General features: G+C 43.9%; 4 protein-coding genes across 9 annotated transcripts; 3 read left to right on the top strand and 1 right to left on the bottom strand.

Moving 5' to 3' along the window:
• Window positions 1-273: 273 nt before the first annotated feature.
• LOC108031351 (surfeit locus protein 6 homolog) lies at window positions 274-1,483 on the top strand. Its single transcript, XM_017104616.2, has 2 exons — window positions 274-524; window positions 579-1,483. The coding sequence occupies exons 1-2, from the start codon at window positions 356-358 to the stop codon at window positions 1,394-1,396; spliced, it is 987 nt and encodes a 328-aa protein (XP_016960105.1). The 5' UTR covers window positions 274-355; the 3' UTR covers window positions 1,397-1,483.
• Window positions 1,484-1,503: 20 nt separating this feature from the next.
• On the top strand, window positions 1,504-8,059 carry LOC108031349 (ATP-dependent Clp protease ATP-binding subunit clpX-like, mitochondrial). 4 transcript variants are annotated; one of them, XR_007764657.1, is made up of 7 exons: window positions 1,504-2,299; window positions 3,575-4,950; window positions 5,006-5,155; window positions 5,273-5,494; window positions 5,559-5,753; window positions 6,070-6,222; window positions 7,788-8,059. XR_007764657.1 is itself a non-coding variant. In XM_017104614.3 (6 exons), exons 1-6 carry the CDS (start codon window positions 2,242-2,244, stop codon window positions 6,091-6,093), a joined length of 2,025 nt encoding a protein of 674 aa, XP_016960103.1. In that variant the 5' UTR covers window positions 1,504-2,241; the 3' UTR covers window positions 6,094-6,536. The 4 variants fall into 4 exon arrangements, 1 of the variants encoding a protein (XP_016960103.1); XR_001768543.3 differs by having other exon boundaries at window positions 7,785-8,059; XR_007764656.1 differs by lacking the exon at window positions 7,788-8,059 and adding an exon at window positions 6,278-6,536.
• On the bottom strand, window positions 6,697-15,610 carry LOC108031348 (uncharacterized). 3 transcript variants are annotated; one of them, XM_017104611.3, is made up of 9 exons: window positions 15,190-15,610; window positions 12,293-13,795; window positions 12,087-12,214; window positions 9,220-9,311; window positions 8,920-9,153; window positions 7,779-8,049; window positions 7,239-7,688; window positions 7,024-7,182; window positions 6,697-6,965 (listed from the first exon to the last, which is right to left on the bottom strand). In XM_017104611.3, exons 2-9 carry the CDS (start codon window positions 13,551-13,553, stop codon window positions 6,900-6,902), a joined length of 2,661 nt encoding a protein of 886 aa, XP_016960100.1. In that variant the 5' UTR covers window positions 13,554-13,795; window positions 15,190-15,610; the 3' UTR covers window positions 6,697-6,899. The 3 variants fall into 3 exon arrangements, with proteins under 3 accessions (XP_016960100.1, XP_016960102.1, XP_050744964.1); XM_017104613.3 differs by having other exon boundaries at window positions 15,305-15,610; XM_050889007.1 differs by having other exon boundaries at window positions 12,293-13,779; window positions 15,305-15,610.
• A 3,428-nt stretch (window positions 15,611-19,038) lies between these two features.
• LOC108031350 (opsin Rh1) lies at window positions 19,039-21,495 on the top strand. The gene is made up of 5 exons (XM_017104615.3): window positions 19,039-19,214; window positions 19,552-20,103; window positions 20,534-20,681; window positions 20,746-21,023; window positions 21,085-21,495. The coding sequence occupies exons 1-5, from the start codon at window positions 19,207-19,209 to the stop codon at window positions 21,209-21,211; spliced, it is 1,113 nt and encodes a 370-aa protein (XP_016960104.1). The 5' UTR covers window positions 19,039-19,206; the 3' UTR covers window positions 21,212-21,495.
• The last annotated feature ends 66 nt before the right edge of the window (window positions 21,496-21,561 follow it).

Here is a 21,561-nt window from a genome sequence, read left to right as displayed (position 1 = left end):
GAAATGCCGAAAGTGGGGCGAGGGCGTCTTTCGAAAGCCGGGACTTGGCCACTCTGTGCCATAAAGTGCTCTAGGGGATTTCCCCATGTTTTTACCAGAATAAGCTAGTAAAACTAACTGAAAATAATGTTTGCAAGTATTTTAGTTTTAATAAATAAAATTATGTGGGGAATGTCATTAATTTTTGCATTTCCTTAACTTCACACAGCGCTGCCAGACTGTTTCATTAGGGTGACCACTTTTTCATTACGTTTTTCCCACTTTCCCTGGGGTCACACTGCCTTCAAACCGCCTTTGCTTTGCTGCACGTGTGCCATCCGTAAATAATACTTTTATTATTGTTTCACCCACCAAAATGACCCAGGCGGAGATTGTGAAGCGTCTCCGGGAAGAGTACGATCTCAGGAACGGCAAGCAGCAGGAGCCCAAGAAGAAGGAAGACCTGCTGACCCTCACCAAAAAGTTCCACCAGCGTGTTTTGAACCTGTTGACCACTCACAAAGTGCCCTACTCCAACAAAGAAGGTAAAACTATCAATGAAAAGTGTTTAAACTTCAGCTGATGCCCATTTCCAACAGATGAGAACACCTACGAGGACTACCTGCTGTCGGACACCGAGGAATCGGGCAACAAAAAGAGCAAAAAACAGAAAATCCAGGGAAAACTGAAAAAGCCGGACTCCGACGACGAGGATGTCGACGCCCGCATTGCCTCCATCAAGAATAAGCTGCGCCAGAAGAAGGGTCCCACCACGGAGCGCCAGCAGAAGCGGCGCGAGTCCAAAAAGCTGAAGCGCAGCAAGGGCGTCCAGAAACTGCTGCTCTCCTCGGCCAAAAACCTGAAGAACGAGAACGTCAAGCACCAGAAGCTGAAGAACGGCCTGGTCAAGGCGGAACAGGACCCCGAAGACAGCAAGGAACAGATCAAACCGGTCAAGGTGCAGCCGGTGTACAACCAGGAGGCCAAGATAGTCTACTCTAAGGTGGACTTTGCTGCCAATCCGGGCGGCAAGACCAAGAAGTCGCACCAAAACCCCAAGGAGATCCTGAAGAAGTTGCGCGACACCAAGAAGCACCTCACCGAGCTGCGCGAGCAGGGGGAAACGGACAAGGCGGCCGAGATGCAGACGGACATCGCGTGGCGCAACGCCTTCGACAAGGTCGAGGGCAAGAAGGTCAAGGACGACACCAAGCTGCTGCAGAAGGCCATCAAGAAGCGGCGCGTGGAGAAGAAGAAGTCGAAGACCAAGTGGACGGAGCGCAAGCAGAAGGTGGAGCACGACAAGGAGAAGCGGCAGAAGAAGCGACAGGAGAACCTGGACAAGCGCAGCAAGGACAAAAAGAACCGCAAGCTGAAGACGGCCAGCAAGAAGGGCCGCATCATACCCGGCTTCTAGGCAGGGCTAGCTTTAAGTACATATAAAATAATGTAAATGTATGCCGCGTTGAAATTCAACTCAGAAAAAAGAGTAATCGTTTAAAAATTCCCGTCCTTCATTTTTCGAGTTAGAAACTTTTCCGGCCTCGACACAATCAAAATTCCCCCCGAGAGCAAAATTCCAAGTTCCACAGTCCCCAGTTTTGGCGCCTCGTTTTTGTCCACTTTTCGTCACTTTGTGTTCCACTGTGCGTTGCGCGGCCCCACCGAAGGGTGGTAAGAAGCAGAGCGGCAAACAGCTGTGGCCGATAACAACAATCGATTGCCATCGCAATCGCTTTGTGGGAAAGCAGCGATTTTTCCAGATTTTCCAAGTAGTTACAAGAAACGCCAGAGTAATTTACCCACTAAAACCCCCGAGGAATTGGACGATCTTTAAAACAGCGACACTGCCGTGGTGACAAGAAGAAGCACAGCGAGTGGGGCAGCCAGAGCAGCGAGAAACACACGCACGCACACAGCCACACAAATTACGTGCAGAGCGCTATCTATTCCCCCATTTTCCACCGAAAATAAAGCACGGCAGGCGGAGAAGCAGCCAAATTGCGACGCATTTTGCAGAGCACAGAGACACCGACCAGTGGAAAGTGCACAGGAAACCGCAGGAGAGAAGCACCCAGCAAGGAGCCCCACAACAATAACTTTGCAGATCAGCAGAGCAAGAAGAAGCAGCAGCAGCGGCGGGCCAGCTGAGAAGTGAGGCGAAGAAGCAGGGGCGCGCAGGAGTAGCAGCTGCAGGGGGCAGGCGGAAGAGGAGGCGGTAGCGGAAGGAGCAGAGGAGCAGAGGCGGCGGGAGCAGCCACCATGAGCATGGTGCGGCGGATTATCCTGCTGGGCCCCAAATACAGTGTCTGGGCAAAGGGTAAGTGGCGCCGCTGCTGCCGTTGTTGTTGCGCCAATCGCATACGTAACTGCGTCATTAGCCGTGCATCAACAACAAGCACAGAAGCAACGGCCGCAGGCCAATCAGAACAGCCTGCTAACTGCAGTTTACCAATCCCAATCCGAATGTGCACCCCCCAGATTTGGCTTATCAGAATTTTCTAGCTGCTGCGCTCGCTGATTTTTCTTGTCTAGTGTCAAACAACCAAAACACCGAGTGAAGGTCGTCTTCTTTGATATCAAAAAGCTGCTCGCGGTCAACAGGGCCCCAGTGGCGTCGGCCGAGAGGGGTTTCCCCGTTTCGATTGTACATTCACGAAGCACACACGTCTGATGGGAAGGCCAGCCCCTCCGACGGTTTCCAATCAGACCAGCCGTGTCTCGCTTTGGACCAACTGAACTTGAATTGTTTTATAAGGCCCAAATGGCCAGGTAGCTTAATTATTGCTTTTGCCGCTCTGACGCAATGGTTTCTTTATTATTTCATGTCTTGAGCGGAGCAATTTCTTACACATTTTTAATGGCCCCCAGTTGTTACATTTGCTGGTTAGGAAAGCCGAGAGCCGGAAGTCTACTTAACCGATTTCACTGAGCGAAATTATGTGGCAGTAGTCATTACTTTCATTTCTGATATTTACAACACCTGTGGATTCCAAGACAGCCATATCTAGGCCCTGTTTCATTGGCAATACTGCTAAAAAGTGGCGAGTCATCTGCGATATCGGAAGATGCTAATTGCCCTTGGCCTTACTTGTTAGTTTTTCTTTTGTTGTGGGCCAATCTAGAGATTCTCTTCTCCAGATCGCCTTTGTTGTTATCAATTGTCCGCGCTTTGGGAGGTATTAACCCCGCGCTTGGGGTCGATGATTCCAGTTCTTCCTGCTTTGTGCACGAGAGGCAATATAAAAGTCTTCAGAATCCGTACAAAAATAATGCATTTAATAGTGCTTTGTTGAGTAGTTAGGGTTTCTATATTCGCATCAAAAGATATTAAGGAAATATTAACCCCTTACATTAAAAATCTTTTAAATATCTATTATTGAAAAATATCCTATATATGGATTGTATATATTGTTTATATTCGCTTTGTTATGTTTATAGTCTGGCCTAATTTAACAATGAAATATTTCCAAATAATATTTTGGTGAGACTCACAAATAAGTACATTGAAAACATATGCAGTTAATAAGCTTAGTATTTGGTTTTATTCACAATTTATCACAAAAAATAATAATTTCGTTTTTTATCTCTTCAGGAAGCGGAGTTGGTCAAACACAGCGCTCGGCGAGATGCGTTATCCTGAGCGCAGACAGCGACGAGGTCAGCCGCTGGGGCGTGCGGCGCTTCCACCTGGCCACGCGGAACTGCGCGGCCAATCGACAGATGAGACTGGAGCCCGCTTTGGCAATACCGGCGTACATTGACATCACCAACGCCACCTCGAGAACGCCCGAGGACTCCAGCGACAGCGGGAGTGCCAGCGGAAGTGGAGCCAGTGCATCGGGGGGCAGTGGAGCCAAGACCCCCGGGGGTGGAGCAGGGTCTGGAGCGAGTACGACCAGTGGCGCCGATCCCCCTGGCGGCGGCAGTGACAAGTTCCTTTCGTGCCCGAAGTGCGGCAGTGCCTGCACCCAGGTTGAGACATTTGTGAGCTCCACGCGGTTCGTCAAGTGCGCCAAGTGCAACTACTTCTTCGTGGTGCTGTCGGAGGTGGAAACCAAGCAGCGCACCAAGGACGAGCCCAAGAACCAGCGCAAGCCGCCACCACCGCCGCAAAAGATCATGGAGTATCTGGACAAGCATGTGGTGGGCCAGGACTTTGCCAAGAAGGTGCTGGCGGTGGCGGTGTACAACCACTATAAGCGCATCCACCACAACCTGCCTCAGCTGCAACAGCAAGGAGGAGGTGCCGGTAACGGAGCCGGCGGCCTAGACGGTATTCCTCGTCCCGATCTTCTACACATAACCGGGATTGGTCACACACTGAACAGCTCTCCGGGCAACGAACTGCCGCCAAAGTCGCCGACTCAGATGGGTATGGGCGGCGGAATGGGTGGTCCCGGACTTGGTAGCGGACTCACCGGCGCAGCAACCAGCAATGCCCGTGGAGGTGGCGACCACAGAACCGGTTCGGAAATCCTCGACCGGCAGTCAACCGATGTCAAGCTGGAAAAGAGCAACATTATCATGTTGGGACCTACCGGATCCGGCAAGACACTGATCGCCCAAACGATCGCCAAGTGCCTGGATGTGCCCTTTGCCATCTGCGACTGCACCACGCTGACCCAGGCGGGTTACGTGGGCGAGGACATCGAGAGCGTCATTTCCAAGCTGTTGCAGGATGCCAACTATAACGTGGAGCGCGCTCAAACAGGAATCGTCTTCCTCGACGAGGTCGACAAAATTGGTGCCGTCCCTGGAATTCACCAGCTCCGCGACGTTGGCGGCGAGGGTGTCCAGCAGGGCATGCTGAAGATGCTCGAAGGCACGGTGGTCAACGTGCCAGAACGCAACTCCCCGCGCAAGCTGCGTGGCGAGACCGTCCAGGTGGACACCACAAACATCCTCTTTGTGGCCTCCGGCGCCTACACTGGTCTGGACAGGCTTATAGCACGTCGTCTTAACGAGAAGGTAACAAAGTGGTATTATTTTTTATTTTACTTAGTAAAGCTTTTATTTTTTTTAGTATTTGGGTTTCGGCATGCCTTCGACCAGCGGATCCGGCCGTCGTGCAGCTCAATCAGCCGCCAGTCCCATGGACAACGACCAGGAGGAGCGTGATAAATGCCTGACCAAGGTCCAGGCACGTGATCTCGTAGAGTTCGGAATGATTCCGGTAAGTAAATGGGATAGGTCGTACAACTAATCAAGGTTGTAACTTGTAAATATTAATTGATATTGTTGTTAAACACGGATTATATGAAATAATTTTAAAACCTAATTTTCGCTTTAGGAATTCGTTGGCCGTTTCCCGGTTATCGTGCCCTTCCACAGCTTGAACGTCAGCATGTTGGTGCGCATCCTCACCGAGCCACGAAACGCTCTGGTGCCGCAGTACAAGGCTCTCCTGGGTCTGGATGAGGTGGATCTTACCTTCACGGAGGACGCGGTAAAGTCGATAGCCCAGCTGGCGATGGAGAGGCACACGGGAGCTCGTGGACTGCGCTCGATAATGGTGAACAGTGAATTTTTTATTTTATTTAAGAGATATTGCTAACAATCATGTAATTCCTTTTCAGGAGCAACTGCTGCTGGATCCCATGTTCATAGTGCCCGGCTCGGACATTCGGGGCGTTCACATAACCGCCGACTATGTCAAGGGCAGCTCCTCACCCGAGTACAGCCGTGATGCGGACGCCCCGGCATCCGGGAGCGCTGCCACGGACTCCGATACCACAACCGATAATGATAAGAACTTTGAGAATAGTGAGAAAGTACGACTAAAACAGTAAGACAGACAGCTACCCACATCCACAGCCAACCAAATCAGAAATTGAGACAATACAGGATCCTTTCAATTTGCAAAGCTTTCCGAGTTGTTGGTTCTATTCAAACTTTTGTATTCTATTCCCTATTCTGCTTGTTAAATATGTACAATTGCTTGATTTCGAGTCGTCAGCGCGTAGTTTTCTCTTAAAATAACATCTGCAAACACAAAATAATATTTAATCCAAAAGATTTCATTTTTCCCACTCTAATATGTACATTTTGTAGTATGGTTTGAATGATAAATTGGTTGGTTCGTCTTAGATCCCCAACCCCGTCACTGTGTAAAATATGACCCGCTGAGGAGTGCGCATGAATGAATGCTCCGGCATATATTTATAAAGAATATCCTCGATCCCATATGCATCTGTGATTCATAATCGACGAACAGCGCAATCTTTAGAGCCCGAAGCAATTGTAAGTGGAATATCAAATGTTAAAATGAATGAAATCCACACCTTTTTAACGTAAGATCGGAAATCTGCAATGTTGGCAGGGATGTGGTCAAGGTCTGGACCTACTGGCGCTAGGATCCTCTCTTGCATATACCAATTATATATACAAACGTAAACATATATTTAGGCAAATTTTGCATAGTCTAAACTGAGTTTCTAAATGAGTTCTGGTAGCGTTGTAATGATGACAAACGAGAACCACGTTCTACTTTAAACTAATTTAAGTTGAGAAATCAAATTTTTAAAACAAACAATAAAAAAATGAAAAAATGTAAAGGTATTGTTTTTGTTAATTGTTTATAACTAATTAAAAGGAAAAAATTGTGATGGTCATCCAAGAGTTTTGCAACTGCAAACTAAACTAAAATCTGGAGTTTATAATGTTGAAACCCACCCTCAGTTAACAATTATTATATTTTAAGGAACTGAATTATACTTTTTTAGTTTTCATTAATTTTATTTTAATCATCGTTTAAATTCAACTAAATCTGCAGAACTCATAATAAATAATTTGAATTTATTGCACATATGGACTAATGGTAGTTCCTTCTTTTTGTTTGTTTTTCTGTTTCATTTTCATTTCGTAGTGTATAAATTTGTATAAAAATTTGTAAGTTAATAAATATCTTTTGGCGACCCTCAATCGTTCTCCTCGGATATGAGCAGCTCGTATTCCTGTGCCGCAAAGCGATCCCAATCGGAGGTCTGTAAAACATGGAGTAAATAAAGTAACTCCAATATTGGGGAGTTTTAAAAAACCTACATATTCGTCACGCTGCGAGGCAAAGGGATCTCGTTGTTCGTGATCCAGATACTTCTCCAGATTGAAGAAGGTATCGAAGAAGACGTGGGTCATTTTGCAACGCTTCAAATCGCCCAGGGTGATGCAGTCGCGGTTCGCCGGCTTGATCATATCCAGCATCTAGAGGCATATTACAATTAAACTAAATTCAGATTGGTTTTAGTGCAGATCCCCACCTGGCAGAGACAGTCCTCAAATGGCAGGCACTCTATTCCGATTCCCTCCATCCTCTGCTGCTGCTCCTCGTAGAAGTACTCCAGTTCGTACATGGACAGCACACCGTCTCCGTCCACATCCATACATCGGAACCAGTATTCGATGGCCGTCGGTGTCCGCTTGTCCTCCTCCGACAGGATGAACCACACGAAGTCCGTGTAGGACATCTTGGCCTCGTCCTCCGGAGCCTTCTTATTGTCGCTGCGCGTCACACATCCCGAGAAGATTCGCTCCACGATCCGCGACGACAGGGCATGGTCACTGTGCTTGGCGAGATCCTCCTGGTTGACCAGCAGGTCGTGATCCTTGTCCAGTTCCCAGAACTTGCAGTAGATCACGTAGAAGTGCTCGTAGCTGAAGAAGGCCATTATCTGATTGATGTCCTCCTCCTCCTCCAGCAGACTGATCATCTGTGGGCGGGTTCAAAATTACACATTAGAAATTTTAATATTTCACCACTCTTCCAAATATTTATAGTTCTCTCTAACAACGAGTCTCACCTCCAGCAGGTCGGACCGCTTTAGCTCGGCTATTGTGATCTTGCCGCTCCAACTGCGGTTCACCGAATAGAAAATGCGCGCGATGACCGTGTGCACGTATCTGGAATGGAACTCGGTGGCTTCCTTGAGAAAGGCCAGGCCGGGGTGTGTGTCCACCACATCCTGCACCATGGGCACCAGGTCCTCGGGCACGATGTACGAACGGAATCTCTGGCCACGCGACAGAATGTACACGAATCTCGAGGCCGCCTCATGGCAATAAACATTCATTCTGAAAGTCACAGAGGTTTTCTTTTAAAATAGATAATACTGGAGGTCTTCGACAATTATTTAGTAAGTTATTAAGAACATATTCGGGTTCTTAATAAAACCAAAAGTAAATCAAAACGTATTATAAATTCCAAGTAAATAACTATTACTAAGAGAGTACCAATACCTAGGTTTGTGAAACAGGTTTTTCTTTGATTAAAGTTCGATAATAGATAAATGTATTACAAATTGTGTACAGAAGAAACCGCTCTCTATCTACCAAATGATATTGCGTAGGTGAAAAATATACATACACTATTCATATAAGTTTGATTTGTGAATAAACCTTCATCAAGATAAGGTCATTATTCGAATAGCATCTGGTTTTTGGAAAATGTGCGGGCGCACATCGCACTTGTGATGGATGAATTCCAATAGTCTATAAGCTGAAGAAATACTTCTAGCCTAAGCCCATAAATATTTAATAAAAAAAAAATGTAAGTATTAAAATTCTCTTCCAATTTTAAATATCCTTGGTTAAATGTAAGTAATCCGAGCATCTGTATCGCATTTTAATAATAAAATTTAATTGAAAAAGATTTTCTAGTTTATGATTATGAATATTAAAGAGAAACATCTCTGAATATTAACATTCAAAATAAAAAGCATGAGCAAAATCTTTAAATTCATTGATTTAAATCTAAATAATTAAGTGTCAAGTCAATTATAAAAGAGAGAAATATGTCTTTAAATTTTCGACTAAAATCGATCATAACATTTTAAGATTATACATTTTCAAAAACTAAATAACACAAATAATATCCGTAGGTCTACCATATTAAAAATATAAATATGAAGGGACGCTTTTATATTAGTATTTATCACTACTTACTGTTTCCAGAACTCGACGAACCGCTGGCGCTCGACGAGACCCGAGCTGGCCGACTGGCAGAAGACCATCACGGGCATGCGCCAGTAGAAGGGCAGGCCGCAGAGCTTGAGGATGCGCGGCAGCTCGTCCTTGGTCACCTGGTTGTTGGGAAAGCTGTCGAAGGCGGAGAGGATGCCCCGCACCACCCGCTCCATGGCGATGTTGGGCTGCGGCTTGCCGTGTGGAAAGTAGAATCTGTCGGGTGGCAATGCACAACTTAGGAGAGCCAAACCGAGGGACTTGAGTTCCAGATCCACTCACCTGGGTATGTAGACGCTCTTGGTGGAACGGATCTCCTTCTGCAGCAGATTCTGCTCCTGGGGCGGCGGGGGCGGTGTGGCGTGCAGCTTGACCTGTCGACGAATATGAATAGGAAAATTAATTTCACTCGCTAATTGTTTACATTTGCTTGTTGTGGCTGCCAAAGCGCCACTCAATAAAATTCGCAATTTATTCTCGAAGTATTTCGTTTGTTTACGTTTTCGCGGAAATTTTAAGTCTCGCTCTCTGCCTTAAAAGCCGCAGACAGCCACGCCCCTATCGACGTACGTTCGCCCTTTACCTTTGAATTTATTATTAAATGTTTGCCATTCAAATAAACATCAACAAATTGCTGGCTAATTTAAGCGGTGAGTGGAGGAGGCGCAAAAACAACTACTTTTTGTTTAGCTTCTTTCTTTGTTAGCTTCTCGCCTTTGGTAAATAATGGAAACATATTTGGTCCGTGGGATTTTTATGTTGCGAATTTTACTATACTAAACAAAGTGAAATATTTTCAGGGAAAAATGCATTGTGTAGAAAAAAGGGGAGCTTTGGTTCTCTATTCGCCAGCTGTGAAAGAAAAGGTATTGATTCTATGTGGGTAGTTAAGGAAACACAAGGAATTTATTAAGACATGTTTGGGAACTTTTAAAAACAAATAGTTTCTTAAGGTACCTACAAAATTATGAATTTATTACGATAAGTTGAGTATGTATAAAAATATATGATATCCAGGATATTTTGAAGGAAACTAATTAAGTTTATATTTAAAAAACATTCGAGAATATTATACTTTGTTCTTCTATAAAAGGGAGTAGTAAATATTATTACTAAACTATTCTATGCTATTACATAAAATTTAATTTTGTTTTTTGAAAGAACCAAGTTAAATCTATGTATTTATAATATCTAAGGACACTATTCATTGTTCTATATTTTTCCCACCGAAAATTAAAAGACTTAAATGGATCTTGTGTGTATGAGGACGTTTCATTGATTTTACAATCCACGCCCGGCCATTCATGATTTTAAAACTGTCAACGGCGACATAAATATTAATCTCCTCACTCGACCACATCGGGAATTCTGTACGAAAGAGCAAACAATTCGTTGGCATGTGCGCATATTACGTATACGCCCGGCTACACATCGTTTATAGTCAAATATTACGCATACGCATTGTTGCCTAATTTATAGACAAAAAGCAGAGAGTACGAGCAACGCGGAGGATCGAACGCAAACTACATTCAACTTGTGTCTGCCCCAGCCCAAAACTTAATTGCAAAAAATAGTCTTTGTTTTTCATTTGAGGATTATATTTTTAGCCCCCTTGTTGGCTTTGATCAGAGACGCTTGGCCCGAAGTGAGGAATTTTACAGGCAATCGTAGTGAAGCAAAGTTCAATCGGATTGGAGAGCTTCTTTTTTGGAGTGGTAAGTCATTCATAAAAAACCAAAAACCGAATGTGCCGTGCCCGCCCGCACATGTAATTAAGCAATTAAACAATTCTGAAACAAAAGCCCCCTAGCAGAAAAAACTGAAAATTGCATTTCGAAGTGCTCGCCAGTGATGATGATCATGTGCTGGGGCTGTATAGAATTCGGACTCGCTGTTGTTTGGTTTATTTCTGTTGTTTTGCCTGTGCACGATTGTGCTGATCGTAAATGCTTGATTTGATTGTTTATATACGAAAGTATGCACACAACACTGGGAGCTCTCGACGTGGGCAAGTGAGACCAGTACGAACACCCAGTAATCCCTGCAGAGAAGCTGGGGAGTCAACAGGTTCTTGAAAGTCTAAGCTAAATTTAGTGGTATGTGATTCGAATATGCTAATGCAGTACGTTGTAGAGCTGCTGAGATATCATGGGTGATAGCATTCAATATGAAAAACAGTGCTTTAAAACGGTCTCGAACTTAATATGAATTCAATTAAACCTCTTTTTTGCCTTCTTCATAAGTTCGAATTAAACTTATAACACTAAATTGCTATGAATTTTTTGGATTGAACTTAGTATTGGCATCTAACATTTGTAACTTGGTTCATAAGAAATGATTTATTTCGTATTATTTGTTTTTGATTGATATTGATGACTTCTATATTTAAATAATAAAAAAATCGTAAGATAACTATAATTATTCATTGATCATCAAATAATAGTATGCAGTGTGCTAAAACTAGAAGTAATACAATATTTTATAAAACCTCTTTGAAATTGATCTCTCAAAAACTGAATTCCGTTACGTTCTTTAAAAACCTTTTCATGCTTATGGCAGATACATTAAAAAACATGATAATTTTGTATAGATGACAATGTATGCACTATGGTAAAGCTAAAAGTAATTTAATATTTATTTATTAAATTTATAAAACTACTTTGACACTTTTCTATTAAACAATAAGTTCTGATACGTTCTTCAAATCTATGCTAAATGTATACCCGGTTTCCCTTATTTTTTGTAGAAGCATAAATTAAAAATCAGACTTGAATTATTTTTTTAAGGTGCCAAACTGCTAATATATTGTAAAGACCCATTACTCGGTGGAACCTTTTCACTCGCTGCTCCTATGGCCGCCGATCTTCCCCAGCCTTTTGGCAACGTTTCTCTTGAGGCGTCTTGGGGTAACCTTAAATCAATCAATGCTGCAGTGCGCTCGCACCGATAAGAGCAGCCCACGAAAAGTCGAAAGAAAACCAATGGGCAATCGCAATCGGTTCGATCAAGGGGGCAGGAGGGGTATGTTTCGCTTTTGTTGCATTTGACTTTGTTGTTCTTCTGGCATTTTCAGCTATTAGATAACACCACGAGCAGCGCGATTTTCGGCCCCCCAAAAAGTGATCTATAGCTAGGTAGTCATAACTCACCTTCATGAGGCTCTTGGGCGGAGGGTCCGTCTGGGGGCGCTTGATGTTGAGGAAGGCGTGCCGCACATCCGGACACTTCTCGAACATGAGCACGCGCTCGGCCACGGAGCCGCGGGTGAGGAGATTCACTGGAAGTAGAGACCGAGACCTGGAGTTCTGGAGCTTCATATGGGGAATCTGCAGGGATTCCTGGTGGAATATATTACTTTTATCCTGGCCATTGGCGAGGGCTGCCCGCGCCCCGCTGGTCGGTTTGACTTTATTCAACGTTGGCATCGTTGTGCTGGCCGATGTTGCTGGCGTTGCATCCATCGTGGTGGCTGATGTTGCTGGTGTGGACGGTGTTGCCGATGTTGCCGATGCTGCTGCCGGTGTGTTGCCCGTGGTGTTATCAGTGGCGACGCGACTTGCGGATTTGCGCACTACTGTGGCCACCCCAGTGGGCTTTTCTTTGGTTGCCGGCTTCGGATCGCCGCTGTTTTCTTTGGTTTTGCTCGACTTGCGGGTTGTGGCCGCTGGCTCGCCGCCCTTATCACTCACTGCCAGTGTGTTGTTGGCCATTCTCCCGTCGACCACGTCTAGGCTAACAGCAACAGATCCGTTCCTGCTGCCGCTGCCACTGCTGCTGGCCTTGCTCTGTTTTTTGGTGGGTTGCTCTGAGGCTGTTAACTTGCTGCTGGCGGCCGAATTGCTCAGGCTGCTGGCACTCGCACTGGCCTTGCTGTTCTGCCGCTTTTTGCCCACTGTGCTGGGGGCAGACTCCTTCTGCTGCTGCTGCAGCAGCTCCTTGATCATGAGCAGATTCTGGGTCTGCTGCGAGGACAGATTGTTCACATCCAGATCCAGGCTGATGTCGTAGTTGAGATTCACATCGGGCTGGGCTGGTTTGCTGGCGGAGGAGGACGAGACGGAGGAGGCGGCGGCCACCTTCTTGGGCGACTGCAGGGACTGTTCTGGGACAGGACTGAAGCTGGACTTTTTCACCTTGCCGTTGGTGGTGATGTCGGCGGACTTTTTCAGGCTGTTGGTCTTGCCGCGCTGCTCCTTGTCCTTGTTCACGAAGCTGGTGACCATCTTCTGGAGACCCTCTGCGTCGGCGGTGGGCGAGGTGACATCCGAGAGATCCCCGGCGCCGGCCGCATTCGTGTACATCTGCAGGAGCTCCGGCGGAGGGATGCCCTGGCTCTTCCACGTGTGGTAGATGGCGTCCGCATGCTCGTTGATCTTCTTGGTCAGCTCGGCAATCTCAGCATTGGAATCGCTGGTCGCAGAGGCGCTGGCCGAACTCTGCGATTTGGGGGACTTGGGACTGGCGCCAGAGCTTCCAGCTGGCTTTCGTGTCGTGGTGGTGGTCTTGATGGCACTGGTCACTGCCACCGAGCTGATCATGTTGCCGCCCGTCCCGCTGCTCAGCTTCTTGGTCTTGGTGGTCGTGGTCGTAGTCGTGGTGCTCGAATTGGCTTGCATTTTGCTGTAGAGTCTCGGAAAATGTGTTCTTTTCTCGGTCTTTCGCGACTATCTTTCTTTCTCTCTGCTTTGGATATTCACATTGTCACCGCTCACATTTTCATTTCAATAATTTATTGAAATCGTAATTGGATTTTTATTGAATTTCGACCGGCTTGGCTGCGAGATTCACATGCGTTTCATTCACTTTTCACATTTTCAGCGTTCTCGACCATTTCTCCGTAGACTGCGTATGGCGAATTCTATTTATATAGAGGAAAATACCAAAATTTCCTATTTCGTTTATTTCAGCCGCCGAATCCGAAGCATACAGGCGAGCAAACACACACGCACCACCCCAAATGAAAATACACGGATACGGATTCGGATTCGGGACCAGGCATCGCATCGGCATCGGTGGAATATCGAGTGGATACGTAAGACGCGTACGCGGCGGGCACAGTGGTTGCCGGGCGATTGGAGGCACTCGAAAATAGATGTTCAGCTGCCACGAGCAATTATCATATCGTGGGCTTAGTTAATGGCCTCACACCTTTGGCGCCGAAAACGCGAACGATTATTGTGTCACTCTGAATCACCTCCACATTCCAGCTGGTTATGTTTGCGAAAAAACAAACAATTAATCAATTGAATTAATTGAATCAAATTTGACGCGCCAAAAATAGATGCAGCCCACTGTGCCTGCGTAAGAAATAGACAAGTGCGGTGAAGATAGTAGCAATACTCTGGTTTTTAGAGTAGTTGGTTTGAAAAACCAGATTCTACAAGAAGCAGAATTGAAAGCTTTAAAAATGTTTAAGTTTAAGAAGAAGTTATGGATGTTATTTTTATCTGAAAAAATTATAATTTTGGAGTATTTTTAATATTTTTTACATTTTGTTTTTTTAGTTATAAATACATTTAACAAAAATAAAGCATTGCCAAATCTTCGCTTCTGTCAAATGTATTTTTTTAATATTTTTCAAAATTCTTTATAAATTGTGTAGTTTTGTGATAAAAATATGAAATTTTTTGGAGACCATAAAGAAAAACTGTTTACGTTTCACAAAGAATCACTCATATCCTTTTCTACAACAAGGAAAATAAAATATTTTCAATATGATAAGTGTCAAAAACAATAAAAAACAAAACGAAACTTAAAAATGTACGTTGTTTTTTATAAAAATTGTGCTCTTTATGCAAAAAACAAAACAAAAATGACGAGTTCACTATTTTGTATAAGCAATGAGCTGTTTATGTATTTTAAGAAAAACTTTGATAAGCCTTTTTGTTTTATTGAATTGTAATGCTCTCAGCAGCATCCTCTGCGGTTAGTTAGGTGACGAAAGGCGCTGCTACTATCTTGACCGCAGCTGTCGGTTGTACTATTTCGCCGCTTTTACGTGGGGTTGCGATGGGATCCGAGGGGATGGGCGTGGGGTTGGGGGATGGAGATGGGGATGGGGATGAGATGAGACCGGGAGCTGCGTTTGCTGCGGCCGCTGCTGCTGCTTCTTCAACTTTGTACTATTTATTCGAAAATAAATTTCGAAGTAGTTGCGGCCCACAGACACACGTGCAGTGCACTTTACATATGCCCCATGTCCCCGCCGTGGTGTGCGTGTGTTTTCGGTGGGGTGTACAATGTGTGACGTACATATAGTTTGATATTTGTCTGCCTTTATTAATGATTTAATTGCATTTGGGCCCGGAGGCGCGCGTGCTGACGACAACGGCGACACCGAGAGAGATTCCGCCATTAATTAACTAACCAAGCTGAAGCGAAACCGAGCAGAGGTTAATCAGCGTTTTCGCGGCACGACATTTTCACCCCTCGATATTTTCGCCCAAACGTAATTTGCAAATTATTAACGAAGGGAAAACACACGCGGCCGCGGATATTTTGGAAAACTCTGGCAGCTTCCGCTTGGCGAGTCTAAAATTAACAGCAAACAGAGCAGAATTCACAGATCACAGGTCCGAAATCGGGAAGTGGCTATGTCCGAGCGAATAGCGGTGCACGCGATGCTGCTAAGGTCCGTGTTGTTACTGTAAATCTTCGGCGCTGAAAATAACATCAGCCTCCGTTCTGAGAGCGGAGCGGCAGAGCGGCGAGCCAACGGAGCGGATGCGCGAGAGCGGGAGTGCGCGGTGATCTCAGCTGTTGCCGCTGCCGCTGCTGCGAGTGCTACTGCCGCTGCAACTACGCTAATGACACTCGCAGCCCCCAAGAACGAGCGCTCCCACACACTCGCGACCTGCGATCGTATCAGAGGTGATACAATCGACGAAAAGAGAGGATGACAAATCAGATCGCAGCTATTAAAAGTAGTTTGTGGGTAGCCTTTGGTATGTGGGAAAGGGTGGGGCAAAACTGACCCTTTTAATCTTAGGGCTTTTTTAGGTCCTTGTAAATTTTACTTTCATTAAAGTTCTTTCTTTTTTCATATAATAACTATCTTATAAATAGCCCTCGGTAACCAAGGCTTTATGGGAAATGGTCGGGTAAAACAGACCCTTGAAATCTTAAAAGACCTTTAATGTCCTTATAGCTTTTATTGTTCATTATCCTTCATCATTAGTGGAATTCAAATTTATTTCTTTTTCTAAAATAACTACTTCAGTTCAAATTAATTTCATACGTGTAAGATAAAAATGTATATTTCTTATGATTTTTGCTGGCAATATTACTTTTAATTTGTTACATAAAATATTGTATATTATAATAAAAAATAATAGATAGAATAATTTGTAATATAATATAGATCGTTTAAAATAAAAAACACAAAACATGTTGGAAGTATTGTACAGTAATTTGAACGAATTAATTAGCAAATCTATAAATTATATTTTTAGATTTAATTTTCCCCTTTAAAATATCTTTAAATGGCCATAAACTAGCCAGAAGAGCAACTCAAGCGCAGCGAGAGGCAGAGAGCGGCGCCCAAAAAGATCATTACTTTGGCGTTCTTTGAGCAGCTGCTCCACCGCTCTCTTTTCGCTCTCACTCTCACCTTACCCCCACACGACGGCGCAGCGGCGCGACGCCGGCAGAACACTTGCCGTCGTTTACCCACTCACACGCACACGCAAACACACACTCACTCACACTGGCGAGCGCCAATCCATTGTCGAACATAAAAAATACAAAAATCAAATCATAGGTGTTTGTTAATTATACTCTGTGCCCTGGAGGCAGGGTGTCACGGTTCGCTGGGGAGGTTCGAAACGTCACGTTGATCTATGCCAATCAACATGATATTAGCTGCATAAAAGTATAAAATTTAAGGATACAGATTTGCATAAAATTTTTAGTTTTCCTTTTTCCCAGTTTTAACAGTTCTTAAAGGCTTTACAGAATATTTAGTGATTATATACTTAGTTTCTCGATCCGCTTGGGAGCTATGATAAAGATAAATGATAATAAATAAATATTAACTGCTAATATCCTTCAAAGTAAGGATATGGATTTGCAAAGAAATTTAATAGGTTGTAGGTTCTAATAGGTTGTAGGGACTTAAATGTTGTTTACTGGTAACACAATTATGTCGAAAAGACACATTGATACTATCCCAGTGATAAATGTTGTTAGCTGCGTAAAACTTAAAACTGAAAATCAAGGATAGATAGAAAAAAAATTGTTCGTAGAATAGTAGATTAAGCAAATTTAATAAGAAATAATACTTGTGTGAAATTTCTATATAAATTACGTAATCTTAAACGTAAATTAGACTTTGTTTTAAGAGTCCGTCTTTTATTTTGTCAGATTTTAATTTTTAAAAGAGGAAGAAATAATATAAACATTTCCAAAAAAGGTATTTTGGAATATCCATGGTTGCAATGGTTTTTTTTATGTAACTATTTATGTTTTAACGATTCTTTTCTTACGAAGAAATTGCGCCTTACTTTCAATCGAAAGGACTTTTGAACTAATAACTTTCCCTATTTTTTACTGAAATGTTTATTCTTGTAATGAAACGATTACCGGTACAACTCTTACAATATATTTGAAGCATACTTCCAGGCGGAAGAACATTTAGTCTTAAATTTCCTGATTAGTTATGAAGGTACATAATGTATGTATGTATATACTTTATTTTTTTAATTCCACGGAAGTTAAAGAGCATTCAATGTTCCACCTCAGCCGTGGTATTCCTCTCCAGTTTCAAATTTGTCTGCCTCATTGAGCAGGAAAACAACAACAAAAGCGTCTGCGGATCGAAGCATTTATCTCGCTTATTTGCTAACGCTAAATGATTGTCTTCTTCTGCGCCCTGGGCTGGATTCTTCCTCTTCGCAGCACAATGTTTGTTGCAGTGCCTGTCTCTGTGACTTTATTGTTGTGCCCATTTGTTGTTTTTCTTGGCTTTTTATGTTTAGGCCATTTAGCAGGTGGGCGGGTGACTTGTGTTTGTTTAAAGAAACCCGAAAATGCTGAATAAATTGAAATGCGAATCGTGTTTTAGTTTATACTGCTGGATTTCGTATGCCATTTTATAGAAGCAGATACATTTATAGCTGGATATGTGAGCACGTAAGTATGGGAACCGCAAGTGCGGCTAGCGATGACGCCCATAATGATCATAACGATAATGCCGATCTCAGCACAGCTTCCGGTTTTGCGCCAGGGTATTTTTGTTAGTTTTTCGCTGGCTAACTTCATTGTAAATATTTATTACCATATTTTTTTGCTTTGCGTTTTGCGGTGTGTAATTGATTTAAACCGAAAGATCTGCCGGGCCCCACATGTGTCGACTGTCACGGCGAGTGACAGTTATTTCGGTTTAGTTCCATATTAGGGTGGGGCACTAAGCGTGACATCCCAGCCAGCTGGATTAGCCTAAAACTTGACCCAGTTCAGCCGAACGTGTTGAGCGTTGGAACAAAGGCGAACAAAAGGCTTTTATGCCTAAGTTGGATTGACAAAATAGATCCAAACTGCCCACATAAAAACAACACACATGTGCGGAAAACTCAATGGAGGTGCGAATAGATCAATTGCCATAGCTAAATCCATAAGCAGCTTAGCACTTGGGTGGGTGAATTCATTTTTGGTCATTTGAAGAGATTATTTAATGGTTCCCGACAGTCGGGGTTCCTCCATAAATCCCGAGTACGCCTTCTTCTACGCACACGCTGCGTATACTTAATTGCGCATACGCACTGGTGCCGCAACCTTGGCCATTCTTCTGCTGCTTCGCCTTTCCATCTTGGTTGCCATATTTTCACTTCGAACTTTGTTTGGGAATTGACACATTAAATCACTGACTTTCCACAGCTAAAGCTCGGCCAGAACCCTTCGCAGAAACCTTTGAAATTCCCCTTAACTATTGACATTGGCCCATTGCGCTGTGCATTTGGTTTTGTTATGGCTATTATGATTATAAGCTGTCGACACCTTCCTCTTGACATTATACACATATTTTTAGTTTGGTCTAATTGAATTTGAAGAGCAGAGGTTCTGGGGAAAAACTATAAAAGCCAGGGCAAGAAATGCACACAATGCAGGTTTCCAACGACCAATCGCCGCGAATAGTCCGCCCAGTGAAATATTCAGAAACCAGGAACCCTTTATGTAAAAAGTGTTAGAAATATTGTTAGTGAATTTGCAGCTTTTTATGTAGAGAGTGTGATATAGGCGGGATATAGTAACGCAGCCAGTAACCCAAACACAATGGAGAGGTACGATCACGAGAAGAGCCGAGACTCATAGATCTCTGAGACTATACCAAAATGACTATTGAAATGTGTCTAAAAATATGCAGCAATAAATTCTTAATTCAAAAGATTGTACTTTTATTGCATACTTTTAGTTACCTTAACAAATATGTCTAAATGTTTCTTAGATTTAATATGCCACCTTAATACGTCTAAAAAAAGGCAACTTAAAGAAAAATCAATATAAGTTTATTCTTTATTGCATACTTTTAGACACCTTAGTAATTTCGGTTCAAAGCCTTAGTGGTTTCTATGGCACCACTTAGAATTATAAACATTAAATTTCACTTCGACGTTGCAGCTTTGTTAACACACTGGGGCCACACTTTGCCCCCCTGTCCAATGGATCGGTGGTGGACAAGGTAACGCCCGACATGGCCCACCTCATCAGCCCGTACTGGAACCAGTTCCCCGCGATGGACCCCATCTGGGCCAAGATCCTGACCGCCTACATGATCATGATCGGCATGATTTCCTGGTGCGGAAATGGCGTGGTGATCTACATATTCGCCACCACCAAGTCGTTGCGCACGCCCGCTAACCTGCTGGTCATCAACCTGGCCATCTCCGACTTCGGCATCATGATCACCAACACCCCCATGATGGGTATCAATCTGTACTTCGAGACCTGGGTGCTCGGCCCGATGATGTGCGACATCTACGCCGGACTGGGCTCGGCCTTCGGCTGCAGCTCCATCTGGTCCATGTGCATGATCTCGCTGGATCGCTACCAAGTGATCGTCAAGGGCATGGCCGGGCGGCCGATGACCATCCCATTGGCCCTGGGCAAGATCGCCTACATCTGGTTCATGTCGAGCATTTGGTGCCTGGCACCCGCCTTCGGCTGGAGCAGGTGAGTCCTCGAACGGGAAGGCGTCCCATAAGAGTACATTTATTTTACTTTGTTTAGTTACATAATTTGACTTTCGTAAACATAAATGTAAAAACATCAAAGAGTTTGAAACATTTTTTTCGAGTAGTCTAAAAAATAGAATTTGTAAAATGCTTTCCATTAAATAATATATAATATTGGTTAACATGTATTTAATTTTTAAACAATAATTCAAGACGTCTTATATACTTTTTAGCTTAAAAAGTAAGTCGAGTTTTTAAAGAGTTAATTTTTTTGTTTTTAATTAAAATTGTTTATTTTGGGGGTAATACTTTAAAGTACTTTTGAAAGCACAAGCATATATAAAAGCATATCAAAAAAGTTTGTCAAAATGTTTGGCTGGGTACCTTTATTATATTGTCCCTCAAAATGAATCCTGCTTATTTCCTAGGTATGTGCCGGAGGGTAACCTGACATCGTGCGGTATTGACTACTTGGAACGCGACTGGAATCCACGTTCGTACCTGATCTTCTACTCCATCTTCGTGTACTATATCCCGCTGTTCCTGATCTGCTACTCTTACTGGTTCATCATTGCTGTAAGTGGCAGAGGAGGCTGATCTGTTCCAGGTTCTAATCCCGATGTATCATCCGCTTCCCCAGGCTGTGTCCGCCCACGAGAAGGCCATGCGCGAGCAGGCCAAGAAGATGAATGTCAAGTCCCTCCGCTCCTCTGAGGATGCCGAGAAGAGCGCCGAGGGCAAGCTGGCCAAGGTGGCCCTAGTGACCATCAGCCTGTGGTTCATGGCGTGGACCCCATACCTGGTGATCAACTGCATGGGACTGTTCAAGTTCGAGGGTCTGACACCACTGAACACCATTTGGGGAGCTTGCTTCGCCAAGTCGGCCGCCTGCTACAACCCCATTGTGTATGGCATCAGGTGGGTAATTTTTCTATCATATATCCTTCAAACTCTTAACATTGTTTGTTTTTCCGAAAAGCCATCCCAAATACCGCCTGGCCCTCAAGGAGAAGTGTCCTTGCTGCGTCTTCGGCAAAGTCGACGACGGCAAGTCCAGCGATGCCCAGTCCCAGGCCACCGCCAGCGAGGCCGAGTCCAAGGCATAAATTCTTTGGCGCAACAACCAGAACAGCAACAACAAAAACAACATCTAACTACTTACAACAGCAACAAAAACAACAACAACAACAACAGCAAGAACAACTGCAGCAACAGAACGAAACGCTTTCGAATAACATCAAAAGAACAATAATGAAAAAAATTATGCAAATTTCTTACATAACAAAAGCAATGTAAACTCAATTATTAAATTTTCTGCAATGTCAGTTAAAGGCAACAAAAAACTAAACAAAAAAAATAAAGGCAAACGAACTAGAAAAGTTATAAACAATATTGTTTTTCACTTAAGGGTCAATTTTCCATCACTTTACAACTGTTCCAAATGATTAACAAATCC

Source organism: Drosophila biarmipes, chromosome 3R (assembly GCF_025231255.1).
Source record: "Drosophila biarmipes strain raj3 chromosome 3R, RU_DBia_V1.1, whole genome shotgun sequence".
Classification (NCBI taxonomy): domain Eukaryota; kingdom Metazoa; phylum Arthropoda; class Insecta; order Diptera; family Drosophilidae; genus Drosophila; species Drosophila biarmipes.
Note: the sequence above shows the minus strand (reverse complement) of the source record. Positions and strands in the feature narration are given on the sequence as shown.